The sequence below is a fragment of the Anabrus simplex genome, chromosome 3 (genome assembly GCF_040414725.1).
Source record: "Anabrus simplex isolate iqAnaSimp1 chromosome 3, ASM4041472v1, whole genome shotgun sequence".
Classification (NCBI taxonomy): domain Eukaryota; kingdom Metazoa; phylum Arthropoda; class Insecta; order Orthoptera; family Tettigoniidae; genus Anabrus; species Anabrus simplex.
The window spans coordinates 466,198,538-466,220,862 of record NC_090267.1 but is presented as its reverse complement, the minus strand read 5'-3'; the positions used below and the strand labels follow the sequence as shown (position 1 = coordinate 466,220,862).

The 22,325-nt window shown below is 41.2% G+C and overlaps 1 protein-coding gene across 1 annotated transcript in view; it reads right to left on the bottom strand.

The window, feature by feature from the left end:
- The window catches only part of LOC136866527 (EARP-interacting protein homolog), a 50,718-nt gene extending 42,452 nt beyond the window's left edge, over positions 1-8,266 (bottom strand). The window contains exons 1-3 of the mRNA XM_067143575.2: positions 8,192-8,266; positions 7,779-8,004; positions 4,883-5,127 (exon numbers count right to left, since the gene is read on the bottom strand). Coding sequence (XP_066999676.1) covers positions 4,883-5,127; positions 7,779-8,004; positions 8,192-8,233 — 513 coding nt within the window. The 5' untranslated portion in view covers positions 8,234-8,266. The remainder of the gene's footprint in view (positions 1-4,882; positions 5,128-7,778; positions 8,005-8,191) is intronic.
- Positions 8,267-22,325: the final 14,059 nt, after the last annotated feature.

Below are 22,325 nucleotides of genomic sequence, written 5' to 3'. Positions count from 1 at the left end.
TCACAGAATAAATTTATGAAATCGGGTCCATCATTTTGAATTGCCCTGTATACTTATCTCTTCCAAAAATTTCAAAATTTTGTAATTTTTTGTACGTACATTTCAGTTATCAGTGCATACCAAAGTACGGTAGCAAATTCAATATACATCAGAGTACCATAATCACTTCTGGACTTTAAAATATTACCATATCATCCAGATTTGAAGTAAAGGATGTACCAAATACATAATACGCATATCTCTTAAAATTTTAAATGGCAATAATAATGTTATTGGTTTTTACGTCTCACTAATGGTTTTTGGAGATGCTGAGATGCCGGAATTTAGTCCTGCAGGGGATCTTTAACGTGCAAGTAACTCTACTGACACGAAGCTGATGTATTTGAGCACCTTCAAATACAACCGGACTGAGCCAAGATCGGAACCTGCCAAGTTGGAGTCAGAAGACCAGCGCCTCAACCATCTGAGCCACTCAGCCTGGTATTTAAAATGGTCAATGGCACTGTCTATTACACACTTACCATCAAACTAGCAAGGTATACAGTAATGCAGGGACTGTTTCAACTTTATAGAAAAACCATTCATTGAAAGCATAGCCTATCATCTTATTCTTAGCATTTTTCGAATTACATGGGGTCGGTTCTATATGTGGACTAAGCCCAGTTTTCCAGCTGGGTGCCTTTCCTGATACCAAACCTTGTGGAAAAATGCATTCACTATGCCTGTTTTTGAGATGCCTGACAGTTTGTTGTACTATAAGTAAATGAAGTAAGACAAATAGAAACATTCAGCCTCCAAGGGAACTAACTGGGAAAGAAGCACAGGCAGTTTATTTAAAAAATTAAACAGTGACGCACTTGCAGTGTGGAAGTAGGCATGTGTGTTAACATGGCCTATGACAATTTATTGATGAGAACAAGGTTACTGAATGAGTAGGCTGTGCAGTTCGGGCCGTGTAGCAGTCAACTTTCGTTTGGAAGATGGCGAGTTTGAATCCCATCGTTGCCAACCTGAAAATGGTTTTCTATGGTTTCCCATCTTCACATTAAGTAAATGCTGGGCTGATCCTTAATTATGGCAACAGCTGCTATGTTTCTTATACAAGCTCTTTTCCATCCTTGTGTAATCAAAAACCTTCAATGTGTTAGTGTGACGTTAAACCATTCGAGAAAAACAAAAAAGTTCTAAACTGATGGTAGGGCAAAGGTTTGAGTATGAGGATAATGATTATTATTATTATTATTATTATTATTATTATTATTATTATTATTATTATTATTATTCAGTCCCTTTTTTTTGTATTGGTTTTACATTCGATCCAAGGCTCGTTTGATTGTTAAAAGCGATGTTAATGCGCTACTACAAAACATGCTACGATCAATCCCCTAAAAGAAACTATGAAGAGAAATAGGCTGAAATGGTTCAGCCACGTCAAAAGAATAGGACAAGAAAGATTACCAAGAACAGCTCTGGAATGGACATAATCTGGAAGAAGACCAACTGGAAGATCATGAACAAGATAAAGGCTCCCTAGTGCTGAATCGGTAGACCTTGGTTATCTTTGAGATTCGTATTGCAAACCTCTGACGAAGAAAATATGAACTGATTATGCATCGCCGTGAGACATCTGGCAGTATAATTGTAACACTTCAAACACTGTTGATATTTACATAGCAAAGTTAAGCTAGAACATGAGTGAGAAAAATCAAAGTACATCACAGGAACAACCTAGAATTCTTACACAGAAATGATGGTTTAGAAAATTCATATCGATTGATCATACTTATCAATTAGAATCAGATTTCATTCGACAGTATTACTGGAGCCGTTGTCCCACCGAGTTCTGAACGAGTTGTGGTTGGTTGTTGTGTCGGAGTGTCCAGCGAGTAGCCAGAGTGTAGGTGGTGTACGGGAAAAAAGACTGTGTACTGCCTTAGAATATTCTGTGTGTGCTTCTGTAGAATGAGGACTGCCGTGAGTCAGCGATTGAAGCAGCTATCGTGAATGTAATTGGATCTGTGTCAATAGTCATCGTGAATACTGTTGAGCAATTGCTCTTTAGTTGTTCACTGCATTTGACTGTATGAGTTACGGGATTGTCTCTGGAGTTGAACCACAGAACAATCATCATGTGTTGTGTGGCGAATAGTCCAGTGTTCAAACCTGTCTGTATGCAGTTGCTGTATAGGGTGACTGGAGTTGGAGAAGTGAAAGTACTGTAGGCAATCTTGTGTGTAGGATTAAAGCCCTCTCAAATAATTCGAACGAGTTGGGATTCCCTGCTGTGTGTGCAGAATGGAGACTTGTAAACAGACAGCAATTAGTGAGTGTCATCAATCATGGCTGAACTGAATTGGTTTATTTGTAACATTATGCTTTATATCCTTGTCCACTGTATACCTTAAAATCTCATTTTTAAGGTCTTAGTATTGAGCTAGGGCAGCAATATGTTTTAAAAAAAATTCTCAACTACAAATTTGTATTACAGTAGAACCTTGTTTACCCAGATCAACTGGGACCAGGGCCGATCCGAGTTAACGAAAGTCCAGGTTATACAGAGAATGATGGAAAAAAACGATAAAAAACATGTACGTCACCGAAATATTTTTCAGTGAGTTCAGAAATTATTATTGGCACACTTTCACCTGAAGACACATACACTGTATGCACTGTAATAGCCTATGTATTTGCACTGTACACAATATAGCTACAAACTAGTTGGTAGTAAAAACGGCGGTGAATTTCTGCTGTCTCAGTTTAGTGTATCACTTACGAGCAGCACAATCTCGCATCCGCTTTAACATTAGAAGTTCATTTGGCAATGCTTCGGCTTGACTCTCGAAATGAACCATCAATTTCTCTATGTTTGCTACTGCTTCTGCGTGGGTCATAACGACGGTTCATCAACACTGTCTGAATCTGAATCCTCTTCATTTTCATTTTCAGTAACACTGCATGATGCAATAATGTCTTCCTCTGTAATCAGTTTATAACCTCCGTCATTGTCGATTTGCAACCAATTGTCAATGTCTTCTTCATCAACAACGGAACAGCCATCAATATTTTTAAAATGTCTATAAAATCTTCTTCCACACTTATTTTTTCTTTTTCTTCAATCTTCTTTTCTGGCAAGTCACACACACCAGACACAACTTTTTCCATGACTTTATCAAAGTTTCTCTTCCAACCTGGTCCCAAGCTTTTGCAACAATATAAATAAGAGTCTTTACGTTAAAGGATTTCAGCACCTCTACCACACCATGCTCTCCTTCGTTCTCTACCAATTAACTTACCATTTGCCTTTTGTACACTTTTTTTTATTTTTTATAGAACTCCTTGGTCCATCGGTTGAACAAGTTACATTAGGTGATAAAAACGTCACTGAAATATCATCTTTGATTAGTTCATTCACAAATGGATGCGAAGGTGCATAGTCAATCAGCAAAACCGCCTTGTTGGGAAGGCCACACTTCATCAACTATCTTTTTTACTTATGGCTCAAAATTCTGGAAAAACCATTGTTTGAAAATGTCACTAACTATCCAAGCACTTTTTTGTGAGCTGTAAACGACAGGCAATGAATCTTGTTTCACATTTTTCAATTCACAGGTTTTTTTAGAGTTCCCTATTATAAGGAGAGGAAGTTTGTGCTTTCCCAACGCATTACTGCAAGCCATTATGGTGAGGCAGTCTTTACCTTTTTTATACCCTTTCACTGAATCTTCTACTTTTGAGGCTAGCGTTTTACTCAGCAACATCTGGTAAAATAAACCGGATTCATCGGCATTGTAAACTGGATCTGCCGTCTTCAAACACTCTTTTAAATTTTTCTGCTGCTTCAACATCACCTGACAAGCTTTTCCCAGTAATTGTAAGTTGACGCACTCCATGCTGTTTTTTTTCATCTGTCCAACCATCCCTGGCTAACTGTAAAACTTGGATCTCCATGGGGCAACTGTTTGTTCAAACTCAATGCTTTCTGTTAGATGATGGGTCCAGAAATCCGCAAACCATGTTCTCTCTCAGCACAAAACCAGGCAAACAATGCTTCATCCAGTGTTTCTTGTTTAGCAGTTTTGGCTTTACATCGATTATGCAAACTGTCCTTAGAAATCATCTTGGAACAAAAGTCTTCAATGCATTTTCTGTTCTTTTTCCAATCAGATACGGTCGATGTTCCTACTCCAAATTCAGCAGCAATGCTCTTTAATGATTCTCCCTTATCAATTCTTGATAATGCTTCCATCCTCTTTTCCACAGTCACAGCATTGTTTTTACATTTTTTTCGCCATCGCGAACAATGAGCAAATGAAACAGCACAACGATACTCTACCTTGACTGTGACGCTAGGAAAACTCGCGAACACTACCAAGATTGCAGTGTAACTGAGGAACGTTGTTTCTTGGTCAATGTCAAGTGCGAGGCGTGGGTGGGGGAAAGAGAGGGTTGGGTCACCAGGTGAGGTGAGTGCAATGAACTCACCCGCTGGCAGGAGAATTTGAGTAATGTACCTACTGAGAATAGAAATTTATCGTCTGTAAAACAAGTCTTCATTTACTATGCTAAAGAACACAATTTCTTTTTCAAAACTGGTACAGGTTTAAGAGGACTTGGTTAACAAGGTTTTACTGTACTTAGAAGAGATCAAATGTTATTGCGAGACAGGAAAGGAAATATGATGAGAATATTACCAGAAGTATGGGAAAGCAATCAATCCACAATTCAACATTTTATGCAAACTAATTAAGGGTTAATACAATTTCAGTTAAGGAAACAAATAAGAATGAGTGATTTATCAGCCAAGATTCTGACAGTGATACAGATCAAACATTACAAGATCCTATATTTTCACTATGACCTTCACTGAGTGAGAACACCGTACCTTGCTGTTATCCTGAGCTAAATCCCAGAGCAAACAGTGATTGTCCACAACAGTAACAGCTCGAGATCCATCGGTGGGATGAAACACTGTAACCTTCACATCCTGTCCATATGGCTCAGTATCTAGCATACAGAGTTGCTCCAAAGGTGGGACCTGGTGTTCTTCATGCTGTTCACCTCCTCCAGTAGGAGAACTTGGCACTGGAATGCGCCAGAGAACAGACCGCATGCAGCATACATTCTCATCTGGTCAAAAACAGGAAACGCCAATACATTATGAATGAAAGATCGGGCAGACCCAATTTATAGTTTATTTTTAACAATTCATATCAGAATCTTTCATAACATGATTTTTTTCATGATTAAGTATATAATTTGAAATATTACTGGCTGTATGTTTGAAGACAGATTGAATTATAAATCACTCTTTGTAATTTCTGAATTATTAAATTCTAGTTCTCAAAATCTGTAGCTGTTAAAACTGAATATTTTGTGGCATGTATATTTGAAAAGTCACACTGAAAAGATTACACTGTATGTCTACCCGTCAGGCTCGTTTCTCAATACAAGGTCGGGGATGAGGCGGGATGAAATTTACATGGTATGTTTCTGTCTTCAACCTCAGTTGAAGAGCTAATGAAGATGAAATTAATATTAGCTGCCATTCTTGAAGACCTGGTTTCGATTGCTGGTACTGCCAGAGATTTAAGAATGGCAGGAGGGTTGGTATGTGGTTTAAATAGTACATGTAGCTCACTTCCACTGGGAGTGCGCACCACCTCGAGATGAGGTCATGAGTTTACTTTTGTCCCAGCTCTTTGGCTGAATGGTTGAAGACAGAAAGGGCATTTGGCTGTAGGAACATGCCATGTAAATTTCATCTCACTTCATCCCCGACCTTGTATTGAGAAATGGGACTGATGGGTAGACATACAGTGTAATTTTTTAAGTGTTTTAGTTTAGTGTTCTTCACTTCAGAGGGTCCTGGGTTTGATTTCCAGCTGAGTTGGAGATTTTAACCTTATATAGTTAATTCCCTGGCTTGGCGATCAAATGTTTGTGCTGTACCCAACATTCCTGCAACTCACACACCATATAAAACACTATCACCCACAAAATAACACACAGCTTTCCTATACACGGCGAACGCTGCCCACCCTCGTTATCTGGTTAGAAATAGCTACACAAAACAAAACAAAAAACCTCACATTCCCTAATCAGTCTGACTTAGAACCAGAGCTCTCAATACCGAGGAGAGAAGTAGAAGAAGCAATTAAACACCTGAAAAATCATGAAGCACCAGGAAGTGATGGCATCTATGAGGAAATGATTAAGTGGGAGAAGAGGGAATATGTTTAGTGCACTTAATCTGCAGCAAGGTATGGGACAGGCGTGTATGGCCACAAGACTGGTTCACATCATCTTAGAACCACTTCACAAAAAGGGGATCAACAAGGAGGTGTGGGAATTATTGAACCATTTCACTTATATCACATCACATAAATGAATGTCTGAAGCCTTTTATTAAATATCAGCTCCCATCAGAACAGACTGGCTTTGTCACGGGAAACTTGACCAGCAGTTAAGCTGCTGATTGATTACCCTATATAATTGTATCTGACAGAGATGAGGAAAGTATTTTTCACTGTGATTGCAACATCCTGCCAACCTGAGGTTGAGGTAAAGTGTCACCAGAATAGAAAAAAAAAATTGTTGCAAGTTTGAGTTCATAAGATGAGAGAGAGAGAGAGAGAGAGAGAGAGAGAGAGATGTATTCATTGCAAATGTTAGGGACCCACCAATCCGCTGCAATAATATATTTGCTTTTACAGCAAAATATCAAATCGTGCAATATTTTCCATACATCCTGAGTGAAGAATCGCTGCCATTGGCTGAAATGTATTAAATATTGCATTGCTTCCAGGATTAAAAACAGGTGGATATCACCACCAAAACTCACGAAACAATAAAAACTACTTTGCTGTAGCCAATGATGTGACATGGCAGAGGCAAATTTCCTTTGTGAGGCTTTATGCTAATGCATACCTAACATGTTAGACAAGCAGATTTTGTTGCTATCCAAGACGTGCACAGACCAGTAATTAATATACACACACCTTGAAGTGTTTAGTCAACAGTTTATAATCACATGAAGAAGAAAGGTAAGTGACTAAGAAAAAAATAACACTATCATGCGCCATGCTCTTCTGGTCTTGGCTGAGAGGGGATTGTATACTTTGCCTAAATCATATTACCGGTAGGTATTTAAAAAGTAAATCATACAAATATTACTTTGTATTACTTGCAAGGCTAGGGACTCGCCAAACTGCAAGTACTACATCCCCCTCAATTGCTGGGAATGCTCTTTATTATGCATCACTGACAATTTAGGCCAAAGGAATGTCAGTACGAGCCAGATCTATCTAGATTAATGGATTGTCACTAAGAGGCATCTCATCAAAAGCTAGTAGGCCTAGCATGACTGACAAATGTATATAAGCTACTAACTAATCTGCTAGCAATAAAACTGTAGGTCTGCAGCGGAGTCGCTAGCATCTCGCCCGTAGTGCATACAAGTAAGTAATTTAATACTAACATTCGGGAAGAAAGGAATAGGTATTTTTGAAACAGGTTCAGAACTGAAGATACTGAAATTATACAGTATCTGACATTATGAGGAAAAGACATGAACAGAGTACAGTGAAGAATATGGTTAAAGAGCTACAAATACAATTTCTATAGAGTTATCTTGATTTTAACTGTTCATAATTTAAGGCAACACTTAGGCTGCAAATCTTGACAGACTGAATTCTTTAAGCTGTATGGTACAAAATAACATGCTATTCACTATTCACAGCACCAAAGTCAACTATATTGAGCAAATACATTAGTCTTGCCTGTAAGAGTGTTAAAACAAGTGATAATCTGGTTGGCATCGGTTGGGGAAGCAGCTAAGGCCCACAGTTCACCAGCAGCATGCTGATATACCTGGGTCGAAAGGGTACCCGTTTCTTCATTTAATTCCACAATATGCACTTGGTTGTTTGCAAGCTTAAGTGACTGGGTTCCAACAAGGAATCGTACAGCATCTGAGTCTGCTCCTTGAGATGCAAGAGCCCTAGCCTAAAACAGAAAGCTTGTCAATATGCTGTTTACTTAGATTGACGTTTAGGTTAAGGGGCGTTTACAAACTTACTTTTGATACGATAGAATCACAATTTGCCCTGTTATATGACAGGAAATTTTACGCAGATGTTTTTAGTAAGAAGGAAATTATGTTTTTCACATAATCGTTTATATATTAACTTACTTGGAATTCTAACCCATAAATTATAGACTTGTCATCTTCCATGTTTCAATCAACAACACGAAGACATTGATCCTTTCGATATTTATCTAAATGTAAATCAAGCGACCGTTCGATCACGATATCGATAACTCGTAGAGAGGAAGGACAGGAAGGAGGAAGCAGATACATATTCTCTTTGGAAGCAGAGAAGCGCTTTGGTAGAGAGCTAGAGACACGTCCGGCTTATGTTAGTCCTAGAGTCCTAGATTGGGAACAAATAACAATAAGGAGAATAGAACGATCTTCTTTTTTTTTCTTCATGAGTTTAACCATCTACTAGTACTCATGGTTCTACTAATTTGTTGGTTGTTGTTCCCGTCAGTAGGTACAGAGAATATGGAATTCGAATTGGGACAATGATGAAAGGAGGCTGGTTATCAAAATATTGACTACAGTAGCGTAGCCAGGATTTCAGTTTGGGGGGGGCCCATTCATCCAGAATTTTATTTTGATAGGTGTCCAAACTTCCATAGTTTAGGTGGTGTAGAATACCGAAAAAGGAAATGAGTGTCCTTGGATCCAAGTAAGAGTGGTGGATTCGTGCGGATTCCGGAAGCTAATAGTAATTTCCTTCTTCTCCTTCCCCACTTTTCCCACATCTGTGGGATCGCGGGTGCGAAATGTGTCGCACACGTGGATTTGGCCCTGTTTTACGGCCGGATGTCCTTCCCGACGCCAACCCTATATAGAGGGATGTGATCAGTGTTGTGTGTTTATTTGGTGGTTGGTAATGTAGTATGTTGTCTGAATATGAATATGTTGGGACAAACACCCAGTCCCTAGCCAGAAGAATTATTCAACGCGATTAAAATCCCCGACCCAGCCGGGAATCGAACCCCGAACCGTCTGAACCGAAGGCCTCAACACTGATCATTCAGCCAATGAGTCAGACTCCAGAAGCTAATATTAATGCACATTATATATAAAATGCTCAATGAAAGAACTTTCGTTAAAACTCCTGGGGTGTCTGGACTCCTTGGACGACAAGCCCCGGTCCCTCGGCTACCTCTGTTACTCCCATCCCAACATAACTGCAGCATTCCACATATTCCGCGTAGAAGTGAAATGAATGCAAGTATAAACACTTTGAGTAAGGATGCAATATTCTGGTTTAGAACAAATACGGTAATGTTATAATAATAATGGTCATGTGATAGGCAATAAAGAAGTGACATTTTATACAAATAATGCGGCAAAGATACACACACAAACGCAAGCGCGCGCGTCGAATACAGGTTTCTCGTCCTTCTTGTCCATGGCTAGATGATGAAGGCAAGAGAATGATGGCCCACCGTGACTCGTTATTTCGACATTATAAACAAACTCTAGATGACACAGACTTCGAATCTAACCGCATCTTAAGAAATCGCACAAAGCAGTTAATCAGAAATTTAAAAAATGCATATATTTTCGGATTTCAGCTAACAACTTAAATTCTAATCGCGCATGGGACCAACTTAGAGCTCTGGGAATAGGAAAACATCAACAGAGACAGACAACTCCTGACATTCCACTTGACGAACTGAACGATTTCTTTAGTAGAATAAATATTCAACCTACCCAAATTAACTGCACCGACTCACCGCCCTCCCCTCCAGCCAATCTGCCATTCACATTTCACAGTGTCACAGAAAATCAGGTTAAAAGGCTTTGTACTCGATAAAATCAAAGACTACAGGTGTATATGATATTCCTATTACTTTTATACATAACATTATGAGTAACCGTCAACAGCGTGTAACAGTAAACGACAAGGCCTCTAAATGGAAAATGAAACTTAGTGTTGCCCCACAGGGCAGTATTCTACGGCCCCTAAGTTTCTGTATTTATATCAATGACATACCATCTGTGACAGGAAATAACACACATGACCTCTGTGCTGACGATCTTTAAATAGGCTATATCGACACTGCAAGACAAGATATTAACAGGGACCTCCGACGACTCAGTGTATATGCACAACGAAGCTCTCTTATACTAAACTGCAAAAAAACTCAGACAATTATAATTTGATCACGAAAATTACTGAGCTTCTCAAACAATGTCGCAGTCCCGCCTATCCTACTGAATGGTAACATTATTCCCTACAGTAAAACGGTTAAAAATCCCGGCGTAATGATGAATGTAACAGTTGATTGGTCTGATCAAACGAAAGAAATACGTAAAAAGATTTTTGGAGTACTTCACCCTCTTAAACGACAGAGGAATGTATTTCCATTTGAGCTACAGGCCAAACTAATACAGACACTCATTCTCCCTATTCTTGATTATTGTGACGTTGTTTTAGTTGACATGACGAGAGAAGAAACACTTAAACTTCAACGAGCACTGAATTCCTGCCTGCGATTTATTTACAATATCGAGTACCGTACGGTTTTCATATCACCCCATACTATCAGGCTGTCTCATGGCTGATGTCTGATAAACGTCGGCAGCTGCACACTTTAACGATGGTGATCACAGTGGTAGCTGAAAGTCAGCCAATGTATATTTCTTCTAAATTCGTCTTTTTATCATCATTTCACAACATTAATACACGTTCTAGATCCATTCTTTCTATTCCACTGCACCGCACAAATAAAATTATTAGATCATTTGTGGTGACTGTCGCCAGATTATGGAATTCCCTGCCAGTTCAGGTCAGAGAAACTAGCTTTTTTAAATCACGATTTAAGGTCACCTGCCGAGACTACCTGCTGAGGACAGCTGACTGAATGGTTGAAATATGAATGTGTGCGTTCCTGAGGAATAGCCATGTTTAAGAGTTTTTAATATAAATTAGTTCTAATATTAATTTACATACATACATACATACATTATCATTATAGACTGTTATGCCTTTCAGCGTTCAGTCTGCAAGCCTCTGTGAATTTACTAAACGTCGCCACAATCCTAGATTTGCAACTAGTGTTGTGGCCTCATTTTGTTCTATACCTCTTATCTTTAAATCGTTAGAAACCGAGTCTAACCATCGTCGTCTTGGTCTACCTCTACTTCTTTTACCCTCCATAGCAGAGTCCATTATTCTCCTAGGTAACCTATCCTCCTGCATTCGGCTCACATGACCCCACCACCGAATATTTAGTAAGTAATTTATTTAAATTTATTTTAAATTCTATTAATTTATGTAGTTTTAACTATTTTAAGAATCTCAGTATTTTATTTAAGATTTTGATTAGTATGTGGTTAAGTGTACAAGAGGGCCTGGAGCCCTAACTTCGCCACTGTACTGAAGGCACTAATAAATAAATAAATAAATAAATAAATAAATAAATAAATAAATAAATAAATAAATAAATAAATAAATAAATAAATAAATAATGTAAAGCGTATGGGTATAGATATTTTGTTAGTTGGTAAAGAAAAATACACGTTACAACAAATGCTATGTAGGGTTTACCTTGTCCTGTTAGTTTCCAACGCGGTTAGGGCCACGCAGCTGTGAGCTTGCATCCGGGAGATAGTGGATTCGAACCCCACTGTCGGCAGCCCTGAAAATGTTTTCCCGTGGTTTCCCGCTGGGGCCGTACCTTAATTAAGGCCACGGCCACTTCCTTCCCACTCCTAGGCATTTCCTATCCCGACGTCGCCATAAGACCTATCTGTGTCGGGGTGACGTAAAGTAAATTGTTAATTACTTTTCCACGCAAGTCTGGGATATAAAATATTGTAGTATAAAGTTAGAGTTTCGTGACGCTAATATTCGTATCTATAATTTTTATTAACGTGCCAGAAATCAACGACACTGAGCTGTTGCCATTTCAACACCGTTTTAAGGGTTACCGATCCAACCCGGGATTTGAACCTGCGAACTCATACTCAGAAGGACAGCGACTCAACCAACTGAGCCACATGAAAAGGAGGCGTTTGTGATTATTGTTATAAATAGATGCAGCTAGTATTTTTACAAAGGTTTTATGAGGAGCATTTATTAAGGCGTACGTTTTCTTACTGTCCTAAACGCACGAGGCCGGACAGAAGAACTAGCTGGAAGCTAAGGAACCTTGCAGGGGTGTCGCTTCCTTCTCTGTTCACTTTTCCAAATTAAACTCCATGACGTAACAGCCCCGAAGCGCCATCGCCTACCAAGCGACGGCTGTTCAGCCCGGAGGCCTGCAGATTACGAGGTGTTGTGTGGTCAGCACGACGAATCCTCTCCGCTGTTATTCCTGGCTTTCTAGACCGGGGCCGCCATCTCACCGTTAGATAGCTCCTCAATTATAAACACGTGGGCTGAGTGTACCTCGAACCAGCCCTCAGATCCAGGTAAAAGTCCCTGACCTGGCTGGGAATAGAACCCGGGGCCTCCGGTAAGAGGCAGGCATGCTACCCGTACACTGTGGGGCCGGCTGGTACTTTTAGGTCTCCTTATTTTCGAATTTGACTTAAGACATCCTGCATTCAATTCCCGGCACTGACAGAGTTAAGAAAGGCATGGGATGGGGAGGATACAGCCTTGTTTTGGGGTGCAGTAGAGTTTTCCTTGAGTCTCTCGTAATCGAAATATATACGGCCTGGAAGGTAGTCACCTTCACGGGGTGTAGTACCAAAGTGGTTCCTATTTTTTAAGACAAATTAAATGAAGATTCTACTTCCTCACAAACGAAGAACGATATTTACGAACAGTTTCAATAATGCAGCCAGTTTATGTTAAAGGAAAAAAGCTATGATTGTACATGGTAACAATCAAAACCAACAATATCTACTGAAGATCCCTCACCGCACTCGGTAGGACCGGCTTTCTTTTCATATTGACCGGGCGAGTTGGCCATGCAGTTAGGGGCGCACAGCTGTGTGCTTGCATCCGGGAGATAGTGGGTTCAAACACCTCTGTCGGCAGCCCTAAATATGGTTTTCTGTGGTTTCCAATTTTCACACCAGGCAAATGCTGGGGCTGTGCCTTAATTAAGGCCACGGCCGCTTCTTCCCACTCTCAGCCCTTTCCTTTCCCATCGTCGCCATTGAAGACCTACGGTGCGACGTAAAGCAAATTCTAAATAAAAAATAAAAAATCTTTTCACAGCCCCTTTCAAGGGAAAGTTGTATCCACACTACTGGCCCGGACTTACACCCCACCCACTGAAATTATTTTGTGGGTACGGCACTGCATCCACTCACCATTTAAGGTACAAGGTAAGTCCGAAGAATGGTTGGATACTCAAAATACACCACCATAAATGATGCGGTTCTGACTCAAAAGTATAAAGAAAGGTAAGGGAAGGGATCTAGTGTTTTAAGTAGAATCCGTATCAGTAGAACGTGACTACCCATTTTAAAAATGTTTCATGTATCGACTGCGATTCAAGCCTGGGCCGTCCTGATGAGAAGATAGAAGCATTGGAATGGAGTTTTCATGCCCGTCAATTATAAAGTATTTACCCGCACTTTTGATGGTGCCATTTGAGGTTCCAATCAGTCCCCGGGCATTTGACAAAATATATAGGCCTACCTATCGAACTTAGGCACGCATCCGCGATTGTCTTGGCACTGTAAGAATTTAAAAAAAACCTCTTTCATAACTTACCGAGGATGCACATAGTGTTGGCTTTTCAGTAACAAAACGGTCCCTCTTCAAAATGTTACGTATATGGCACAAAACGAGGAGCTAACGTGCAGATCACAATCCTGTCACAGTCTTCCCAACGCTGCAACTCAAACACAGCACATCTCTCAACCACGGTGCAACCCGAGGATCCCTAGGACATTGTTGTTTCCTGGAACCGATCTGCAAAAGCTGACACGATGTTGTAAGCTTGCATCTGTTTCTGGACGTGGCCCCCGTTATCTCGGTGGTCACGTTCCGGCCCCCTACTGAGTAATCCCTTGCTAATTGGCCCTTTCTTCATGTCTTGACATTTGTCAATACACGGTTTCATTCCCAATACTGAGGCCTCTACAGGAAAATATCCTCGCGCATCACAATCCTAAGTGTCTTCCTTTCATTCAAGCAGTACAAATATGGAGAATTGTGTATGTCCCTATTGAGCCCTACTAATAGATTCTTGTCGCTACGTTAATTTAACATTTCGGCGTACGTTCTTAAGTTGTTCGTAGCGTACGTAAAACAACGGCTAATCCTTGCTCTAGTTTCAGGAAATATTTTGGGGGGGGCCCGGCCCCCCTGGGCCCCCCCCCTGGCTACGCCAGTGATTGACTAGGCTATACCTTGACAAGTACGGTACATCTGAAACCCCGGCATATGCGAATTACTAGAAGAACCTCTGCCTCCACTTGTGTGGGGGCGGTAGAATAACACCCACGGCATTCCCTGTTTATCGTAGTTTAGTAGACCTCGATCCAGCCCTCAGATTCAGAAGAAAATCATTGACCTAGACGTGAATCGAACCCGGGTCTTCCCGGTGTGAGGCTGGCTCGCTACCCGTAGACCGTGGTGCTGCCTTTAGTGTTGGTTAAGGAGACAAATATTATGAAAAGTCCTAATTCAAGGCGCAAGTGAGTGTTTTCTATTATCTTGCTTCAGTTGCAATTCTTAAAATGGTTTTCTTTCTTTCTTTCTTGCTTAATCCGTTTACCGTCCAGGGTTGCTTTTTCCCTCGGACTCAGCGAGTGATCCCACCTTTACTGCCTCAATGCCAGTGTCCTGGAGCGTGAGATATTTGGTCGGGTATGAACTGAGGAGGAGGACCAGTACCGGTACCTCGCCCAGGCGGCCCTCACCTGCTATACTGAATACGGGTCTTGTGGGGGGATGGGACGATTGGAAGGGATAGACAAGGAAGAGGAAATGATCAGCCGTGGTCTTAATTTAGGTACCATCCTGGCATTTTGCCTGGAGGAGAAGTAGGAAACCACGCAAAGCCACTTCGAGGATGGCTGGGGTGGGGATCGAACCCTTCTCTACTCAGCTGACCTTCCGAGGCTGAGTGGATCCCATTCAAGCCCTCGTACCACTTTCCAAATTTCGTGAATAGAGCCGTGAATCGAAGCCGGGCCTCCGAGGGTGGCAGCTAATCACACTAAATATTGTTTTATAACTTCTCTAATCATCAGAATATTATCAACGTTGTAGTTGTGAGATTTAAGGACACATAACGTCGGAAGTGTTAGCCCACCTGAATGTCCATGTTCGTTTAGACGTGAAGTCTATACGGTCTGACACGGTGGTTAGCCGGTTCGACTCCCGTTGGTAGGCAGTTCCGTACTTTACCAAAGTAGAATTTTACAATAGCAGATATCTAAATTTAAATATTTTATAAAGACATCGATCATTAAGATAACATTGCATTCAAGCAATTCTGAATTATATGCGATTTTGCTTTGTATGACGAAAAGTTCAAAAGTTCTTGACATATAGATATCTTACGATATTGACATTTAACAACTGTTAAAATTGTTGTTCTTCTTAGCCCTCCCAAACCATTCGCCATACGCAGCTGAAATTTTGTATGGAACACACGAATGAACTATATTTCTTGTCCAGCCACCAAGGCTCATCTCGACATCTGGTGTGTCGCTTGGGAAAAAGTCCTTGAAAGTGGGATAGTGTGTTTAGCTAAAGGCCTTCACCCCCAAGATTTCTTTTTTTGCTAATTGTTTTACGTCGCACCGATTCAGAGTGTTCTTATGGTGATGATGAAATAGGACAGGGCTAGGACTGGGAAAGAAGCGACTATGGATTTAATTAACGTACAGCCCCAGCATCTACCTGGTGTGAAAATCGAAAGCCAACAGACGATCACGTTCAAGCTGCCGACAAGGGGCTTGAACCCTCTCTCTCTCTCGAGTGCAAGCTAACAGCTACATGCCTCGAACCACGAAACCAACTCGCTCGGTCTCTTCTAGGAATCAAACTTGTACCTACCCATTTCTGGAGTAGGCTTAATGAACCTCGAAAATTCAGTGCTCAATGGAGCTTTCTATCCACGATCAATAGAAGTCACGTGTAGCTGCATTTACTGTGTATGAAAGAGGACTTTCTTTCAGTAGAAAATAATAGATAATGCTGATGACCTTTTGACCGGAATCTAGATTGAATCGGTTTTGTCCACTTGAATACACTGAATGACCCCTGTGAGTTGTGAGGCTGTTTCACGTGAAATGAACGTGATGAACTTAAAAGTGACATTAGCTCTCTGACATCTCTTTATTCTTGTTGATCAGATGATTGAAGCAAATGGGACGGAGAAAGCATTGACTTCGTCAGAAACAACTTTTTCTGCCCTGTGATGTGCATCTGATTGAACTCGTAGATAACCTCAAACTTTTCTTCTAGATGTGATTGATTAATTATATAGGGTTATTCAGCTAAGTTGTTCTCCGCAAATAACTTGTGAACCGTTCAACATAACGACATTCTGTTTTCACTTTCAGTAATGATACCAAGTGAGGAGACAACACGAAGACATTGATCCTTTCGATATTTATCTAAATGTAAATCAAGCGACCGTTCGATCACGATATCGATAACTCATAGAGAGGAAGGACAGGAAGGAGGTCGCCTGAGGCGACTGAACTTGCAACACCTTTCCGGGTGTCAGAATCTGCTGAGATAACAGTACCGGTACTGACTTTTTTTTTTTTTTAAACAGAACTACGTTGTTTTCGATATATATGCTATGGACTATAACTTACAGAATATTATACATTCAGCTCTGTGATAATTTTGAAAAACGGACAAGTAAATTATCGAGAAAACGTAATGTATTCAAACGTGCTTAATTTGCCAGCCGGGAACTAATAATAATAATAATAATAATAATAATAATAATAATAATAATAATGGCGTATGGCCTCCGCAGAGGCCTGGTGCAGGTCTTTTTCTAGTAGACGGCCTATTAGGCGACCTGCATGTCTGTGAAGATGAGGGCCCTACCTAGGATGATTTCTAATGTTGAATACGCCACACATACCCAGCCCCCGAGCCATTGGAATTAACCAATTAAGATTAAAATCCCCGACCCGGCCGGGAATCGAACCCTGGACCCTCTAAACCGAAAGCCAGTACGCTGACCATTCACCCAACGAGTCGGACAGCCGGGAACTGCCCAGTTCGATTCACGCTACGTATGAAACATGGGGTTTGACATAGAGAGTCGCTTCACCTTCCTCTGACCTTCGCTCTACTGTGCCATTAATATACTATGATAAAAATGTATTTAACAACTGTAATATCGCCGTAAGTAATAGATAAAGGAAAAAGCAGATATGAGACGGGTTTCTTTTCCTATCCGACTTACCTTAGTCCTTGTTCTTTTCTGGTCCCGGCGTTATCAGGTTTGTGAAAGCTAGGGTCTTCCATTTTCACGGCCTTCTCTTTCGTTTGTTAATTCTTCGAAGAATCGAACCAGTTGTATTTTATTTTTTATTTTTTTACGTGGGTTACTGTAGTCACGTCCTAGTACATTTTATGAGTTATGGCCCTGCCTGTCCTCAGGCGGGTAGGGCTATACAATTCACCGGTGATCCCTAACCCGTTAGAGGAGAGATCATTGCTGAGACAATGTGTAAGTATGGGTAGCATTCTGCTTCAACAAATTTTCACCGAGTACGCTCAGAACGTTTTAAGCAAGCCTCGGACTCATGGGAGTAACGGAGTCCCACTTCCATTTGACAGGTGAGGGACTCCTGGGAAACAACTTGGCGAACGAAATGGAATTCGATGGGAAGCTATCAATATTAATGGGGCTTATGGAAGAAAGATAGTAGAACTGGCTGAGTCAGCAAAGAGGATGCATCTGGATGTGCTAGGAGTAAGTGATATTCGGGTAAGAGGCGAGGAAGAAATAGGAGATTATAAAGTGTACCGGTACTTGACGGGTGTTAGAAAGATAAGGGCAGAGTGTGGGATAGGACTGTTATTAGGAATACTATTGCCCACAACATAGTTTCTGTTAGGCACGTAAATAAGCGTATTATGTGCGTAGATCTGGCCGTTGGAAGAATTATGACGAGAATTGTCTTGGTGTATTCACCATGTGAGGGTCCAAATGAAGATGACGTTGACAAGTTTTGTGAAGCATTGAGTGACATCACAGTCAGAGTCAACAGCAAGGCTTGCAGTGGCCGATGACCTTCGATGTTAGGCCCCTTAAAACAACAAGCATCATCATCATCATCAACAGCAAGGCTAGGATAATATTAATGGGCGGTTCCAATGCGAGAATTGGAAATAGAACTGAAGGATGCGAAAGGGTGATTGGTAAATGTATATACGGTAGACCTAAATATTTCGATGATTATTTCTATCGTATTTTAAAAATTTTCTTTACGTCGCACCGGCTCAAATAGACTAAGTCTTGTGGCGACGATGGAACTGGAAAGGGTTAGGAGCGGGAAAGAAACGACCGCGGCCTTAATTAAGGCACAGTCCCAGCATTTGCCTGGTGTGAAAATGGGAAACCACAGAAGACCAACTTCAGGTCTGCCATATTTATTTCTACCGTTATGGATGTGTAAGAATTATCATGGGAGTACCGAAATCTATTTCTGTTCCCCGACTGCATACCATCAGCAACATCTCGCTACCACAACTCTGATGACAGGAAGGGACGGTACAAGAATGGAAGAATCCACATAAGACCAACTACCTACAATATACTTTTTTTTTGCTAGGGGCTTTACGTCGCACCGACACAGATAGGTCTTATGGCGACGATGGGATAGGAAAGGCCTAGGAGTTGGAAGGAAGTGGCCGTGGCCTTAATTAAGGTACAGCCCCAGCATTTGCCTGGTGTGAAAATGGGAAACCCCGGAAAACCATCTTCAGGGCTGCCGACAGTGGGATTCGAACCCACTCTCTTCCGGATGCAAATACTACAATATATCAGACCTTAATGCAGCTATCGATATTAACTAAAATGGCGACGCGATCGGTTTGCTCAAATGTAAACATGAGCATGTGCGAAGTATCAGTTTAGTTCTTTCTGCTCGTTTGGTTTGATTAGGAAACGTTAGTGTAGTGATGTATTTATTGAAATTTGTTTTTAAAACTATTTTGATATATTAGGACGTGTCGATCGTATTATGTGTCTGGATGTAATTTATGTTACAGCAGTTGCAGTCACTTTCAGATCAAGTGTATTTAATGCATCGTGATTATTTCGTAGTTACAAATAATTTATTAAGGTGCATTAAAACATTCGAGGATAATTTTTTCCGTGTACTTGATGAGCTTTGTTTCGGATAAGACCAAATCAAATGTCTTTGTTGGTGCCTATCCTAGTGCATTTCTCAATTACTATTCCTTTTTGAGGTTTATAAAAGTGAGGATATTGTCACTTACAGTACGTATTTATGTTGCCAACGATTTGGGAGTTAAAGTGATTTATACGAAAATGCATATGCCACCAGAGAACTTCAAATATGTTCTCCTATTCATTATCTGAAATGAAGGAGATGTAGTATAGCAGCCTGGTGTGAAATTGGGAAACAGCGGAAAACCATCTTCAGGGCTGCCCACACTGGGGTTTTAACCCACTCTCTCCCGGATGCGGTATTGATAATTAGAGTTAAATGAATGTTTTCTGTTTGTATGGAAGGTGACCAGAGATCTCCGACACTCTCAGCTGTGCTTGCCAGCACTCCCCCGAAACCGAAGTTCAGTTGCTGTCTATTGACGGGTGCATTGTGTACCACCTGGGGTAGAGTTGTGTTTGCTTGCACACTTCATGTTTGCTTGTACTTGACTGGTTTGACCTGGTGACTGCCATGACCAGATAGGACCAGAGGTTAGTAGTATAAGTCAGGGATTCTGCGGCCTCTACCTCCACCGGCCCTCCGCAGAGGCCTCCTCCACCTCCACCTCCACACGCTGTCGGGAGAAGCTTCCTCCACCTCCACCTCCATACGCTCTTGGGAGAGGCCTCCGCCGCATTGACTGCGCTGGCTAAGAGCGCAAGCCTAACCTTACATCCGCCATCTTGGAAGGGCTTAACCTAACTTTTTGCGTAAAAGAGCTAGCCTAACTTCATGGAGGAGATTAACCTGAGTTTTACAGCTGGATGCCCTTCCTGACGCCTAAGAAAGCGAGCCTAACCTCACATCCGTCATCCCGGAGGGGCTTAACCTAACTTTTAACGCGTAAGAGAGCTAGCCTGACCTCATGGAGGGGCTAACCTCAGTTTTACAGCTGGATGCCCTTCCTGAGGCGAGTCTAACCTCACATCCGCTAGCCTGGAGGGGCTTAACCTAACTTTTGACGCACAAGACAGCAAGCTTAACCTCATGGAAGGGCCTAACCTCAGTTTTACGTCCGGATGCACTTCCCGACACCAATTGCACATGATCGCGGCACTGAGATTAGCGATGCAAGATGACTGCTATACATAGGCTCTTATGAGACGCCCTACGGATGCTTGCGCAAGATGGCGGCCGCAAGATGACGGCTATACATGGCTTCTTATGAGACTGCTTAAGGGCGCTTGCACAAGATGATTGCTGTACATAGGCTCTTATGAGACTCCCTAGGGATGCTTGCGCAATATGGCGGCTATACACAGCTTTTTATGAGACAGCTTAAGGGCGCTTGCACAAGATGGCTGCTATACATGGCTCTTATGAGACGGCCTAGGGATGCTTGCACAAGAGGGCGGCTATACATAGCTCCTTATGAGACGATTTAAGGGCGCTTGCACAAGATGGCTGATATACATAGGCTCTTATGAGATGCCCCAGGGATGCTTGCGCAAGATGGCTGCTATACATAGCTCCTTATGAAACGGCTTAAGGGCGCTTGCACAAGATGATTGCTGTACATAGGCTCTTATGAGACTCCCTAGGGAAGCTTGCGCAAGATGGCGACTATACATAGCTCCTTATGAGACTCCCCAGGGACGCTTGCGCAAGATGGCGGCTATCTAATTCCACAAGATGGCGGCTATACATGGCTCCTTATGAGACGGCTTAAGGGTGCTTGTGCAAGATGGCTGCTGCTCTTATGAGACTCCCTAGGGACGCTTGCGCAACATGGCGACTATACATAGCTTCTTATGAGACGGCCTAGGGTGTTCCATAGTTTTTCATTTTCGTACTAGGCAAATAATTGAATTCATATTATCGTTTACTGAGCGACTTAGCTACGTGATATGTGCACAGTGTGTTTCCGTAGTTTTTGATTTTCACACCAGGCAAATCATTGAATTTGTACTTTTGCTGTATACATATCATCGTTTACTAAGCGAGTTAGTTACGCGATATGTGCTCATTGTGTTTCCGTAGTTTATGATTTTCCCACTAGGCAAATCATTGAAGTACTTTTGCTATATTCATATTATCGTTTACTGAGCGAGTTGGCTACGCGATATGTGCACTGCCTTATGCATCAGATCGCGTTGTATATTCGATAGAGACATAAAGCTATGCCTTGACAGAGCAGGAAGAGAAGAAGGAGGTTATAACAGCCGCTATCTTGCGCAAGCTGTTCAGAATTCTAGTCTTATTATTTTTCTTTTAGAACAAAGATATCCCCTGACATGTTGTATCGTGTTCTATTCTAGTCTTATGTTTTAATCACTTATTTAGTGTTCTGAACACATCAATCAATGTTCTGATCACACGTTGAAGTTAACGACATCGAGTACAGTGTTCGATTCTAGTCTTGTTATGTTTCAATCACTTTTTTTGAAATCTGATCTTCTTAGAACAAAGGTATCCCCTGACATGTTCTAAATACATGTTGTATCGAACACAGTGTTCGATTCTAGTCTTGTTGTGTTTTGATCACTTACTTAGTGATCTGAATACATCAAACAATGTCCTGAACGCATGTTGAAGTTAACGACATCTAGTACAGTGTTCGATTCTAGTCTTGTTATGTTTCAATTACTTCTTTTGTAATCTGATCTTCTTAGAACAAAGTATCCCCTGACATGTTCTAAACACATGTTGTATCGAGTACAGTGTTCGATTCTAGTCTTGTTGTGTTTTGATCCCTTATTTAGTGATCTGAACGCATCAAACAATGTTCTGAACGCATGTTGAAGTTAACGTCATCGAGTACAGTGTTTGATTCTAGTCTTGTTATGTTTCGATCACTTCTTTTGTAATCTGATTTTTTTAGAACAAAGGTATCCCCAGACATGTTCTAAACACATGTTGTATCGAGTACAGCGTTCGATTCTACTCTTGTTATGTTTTA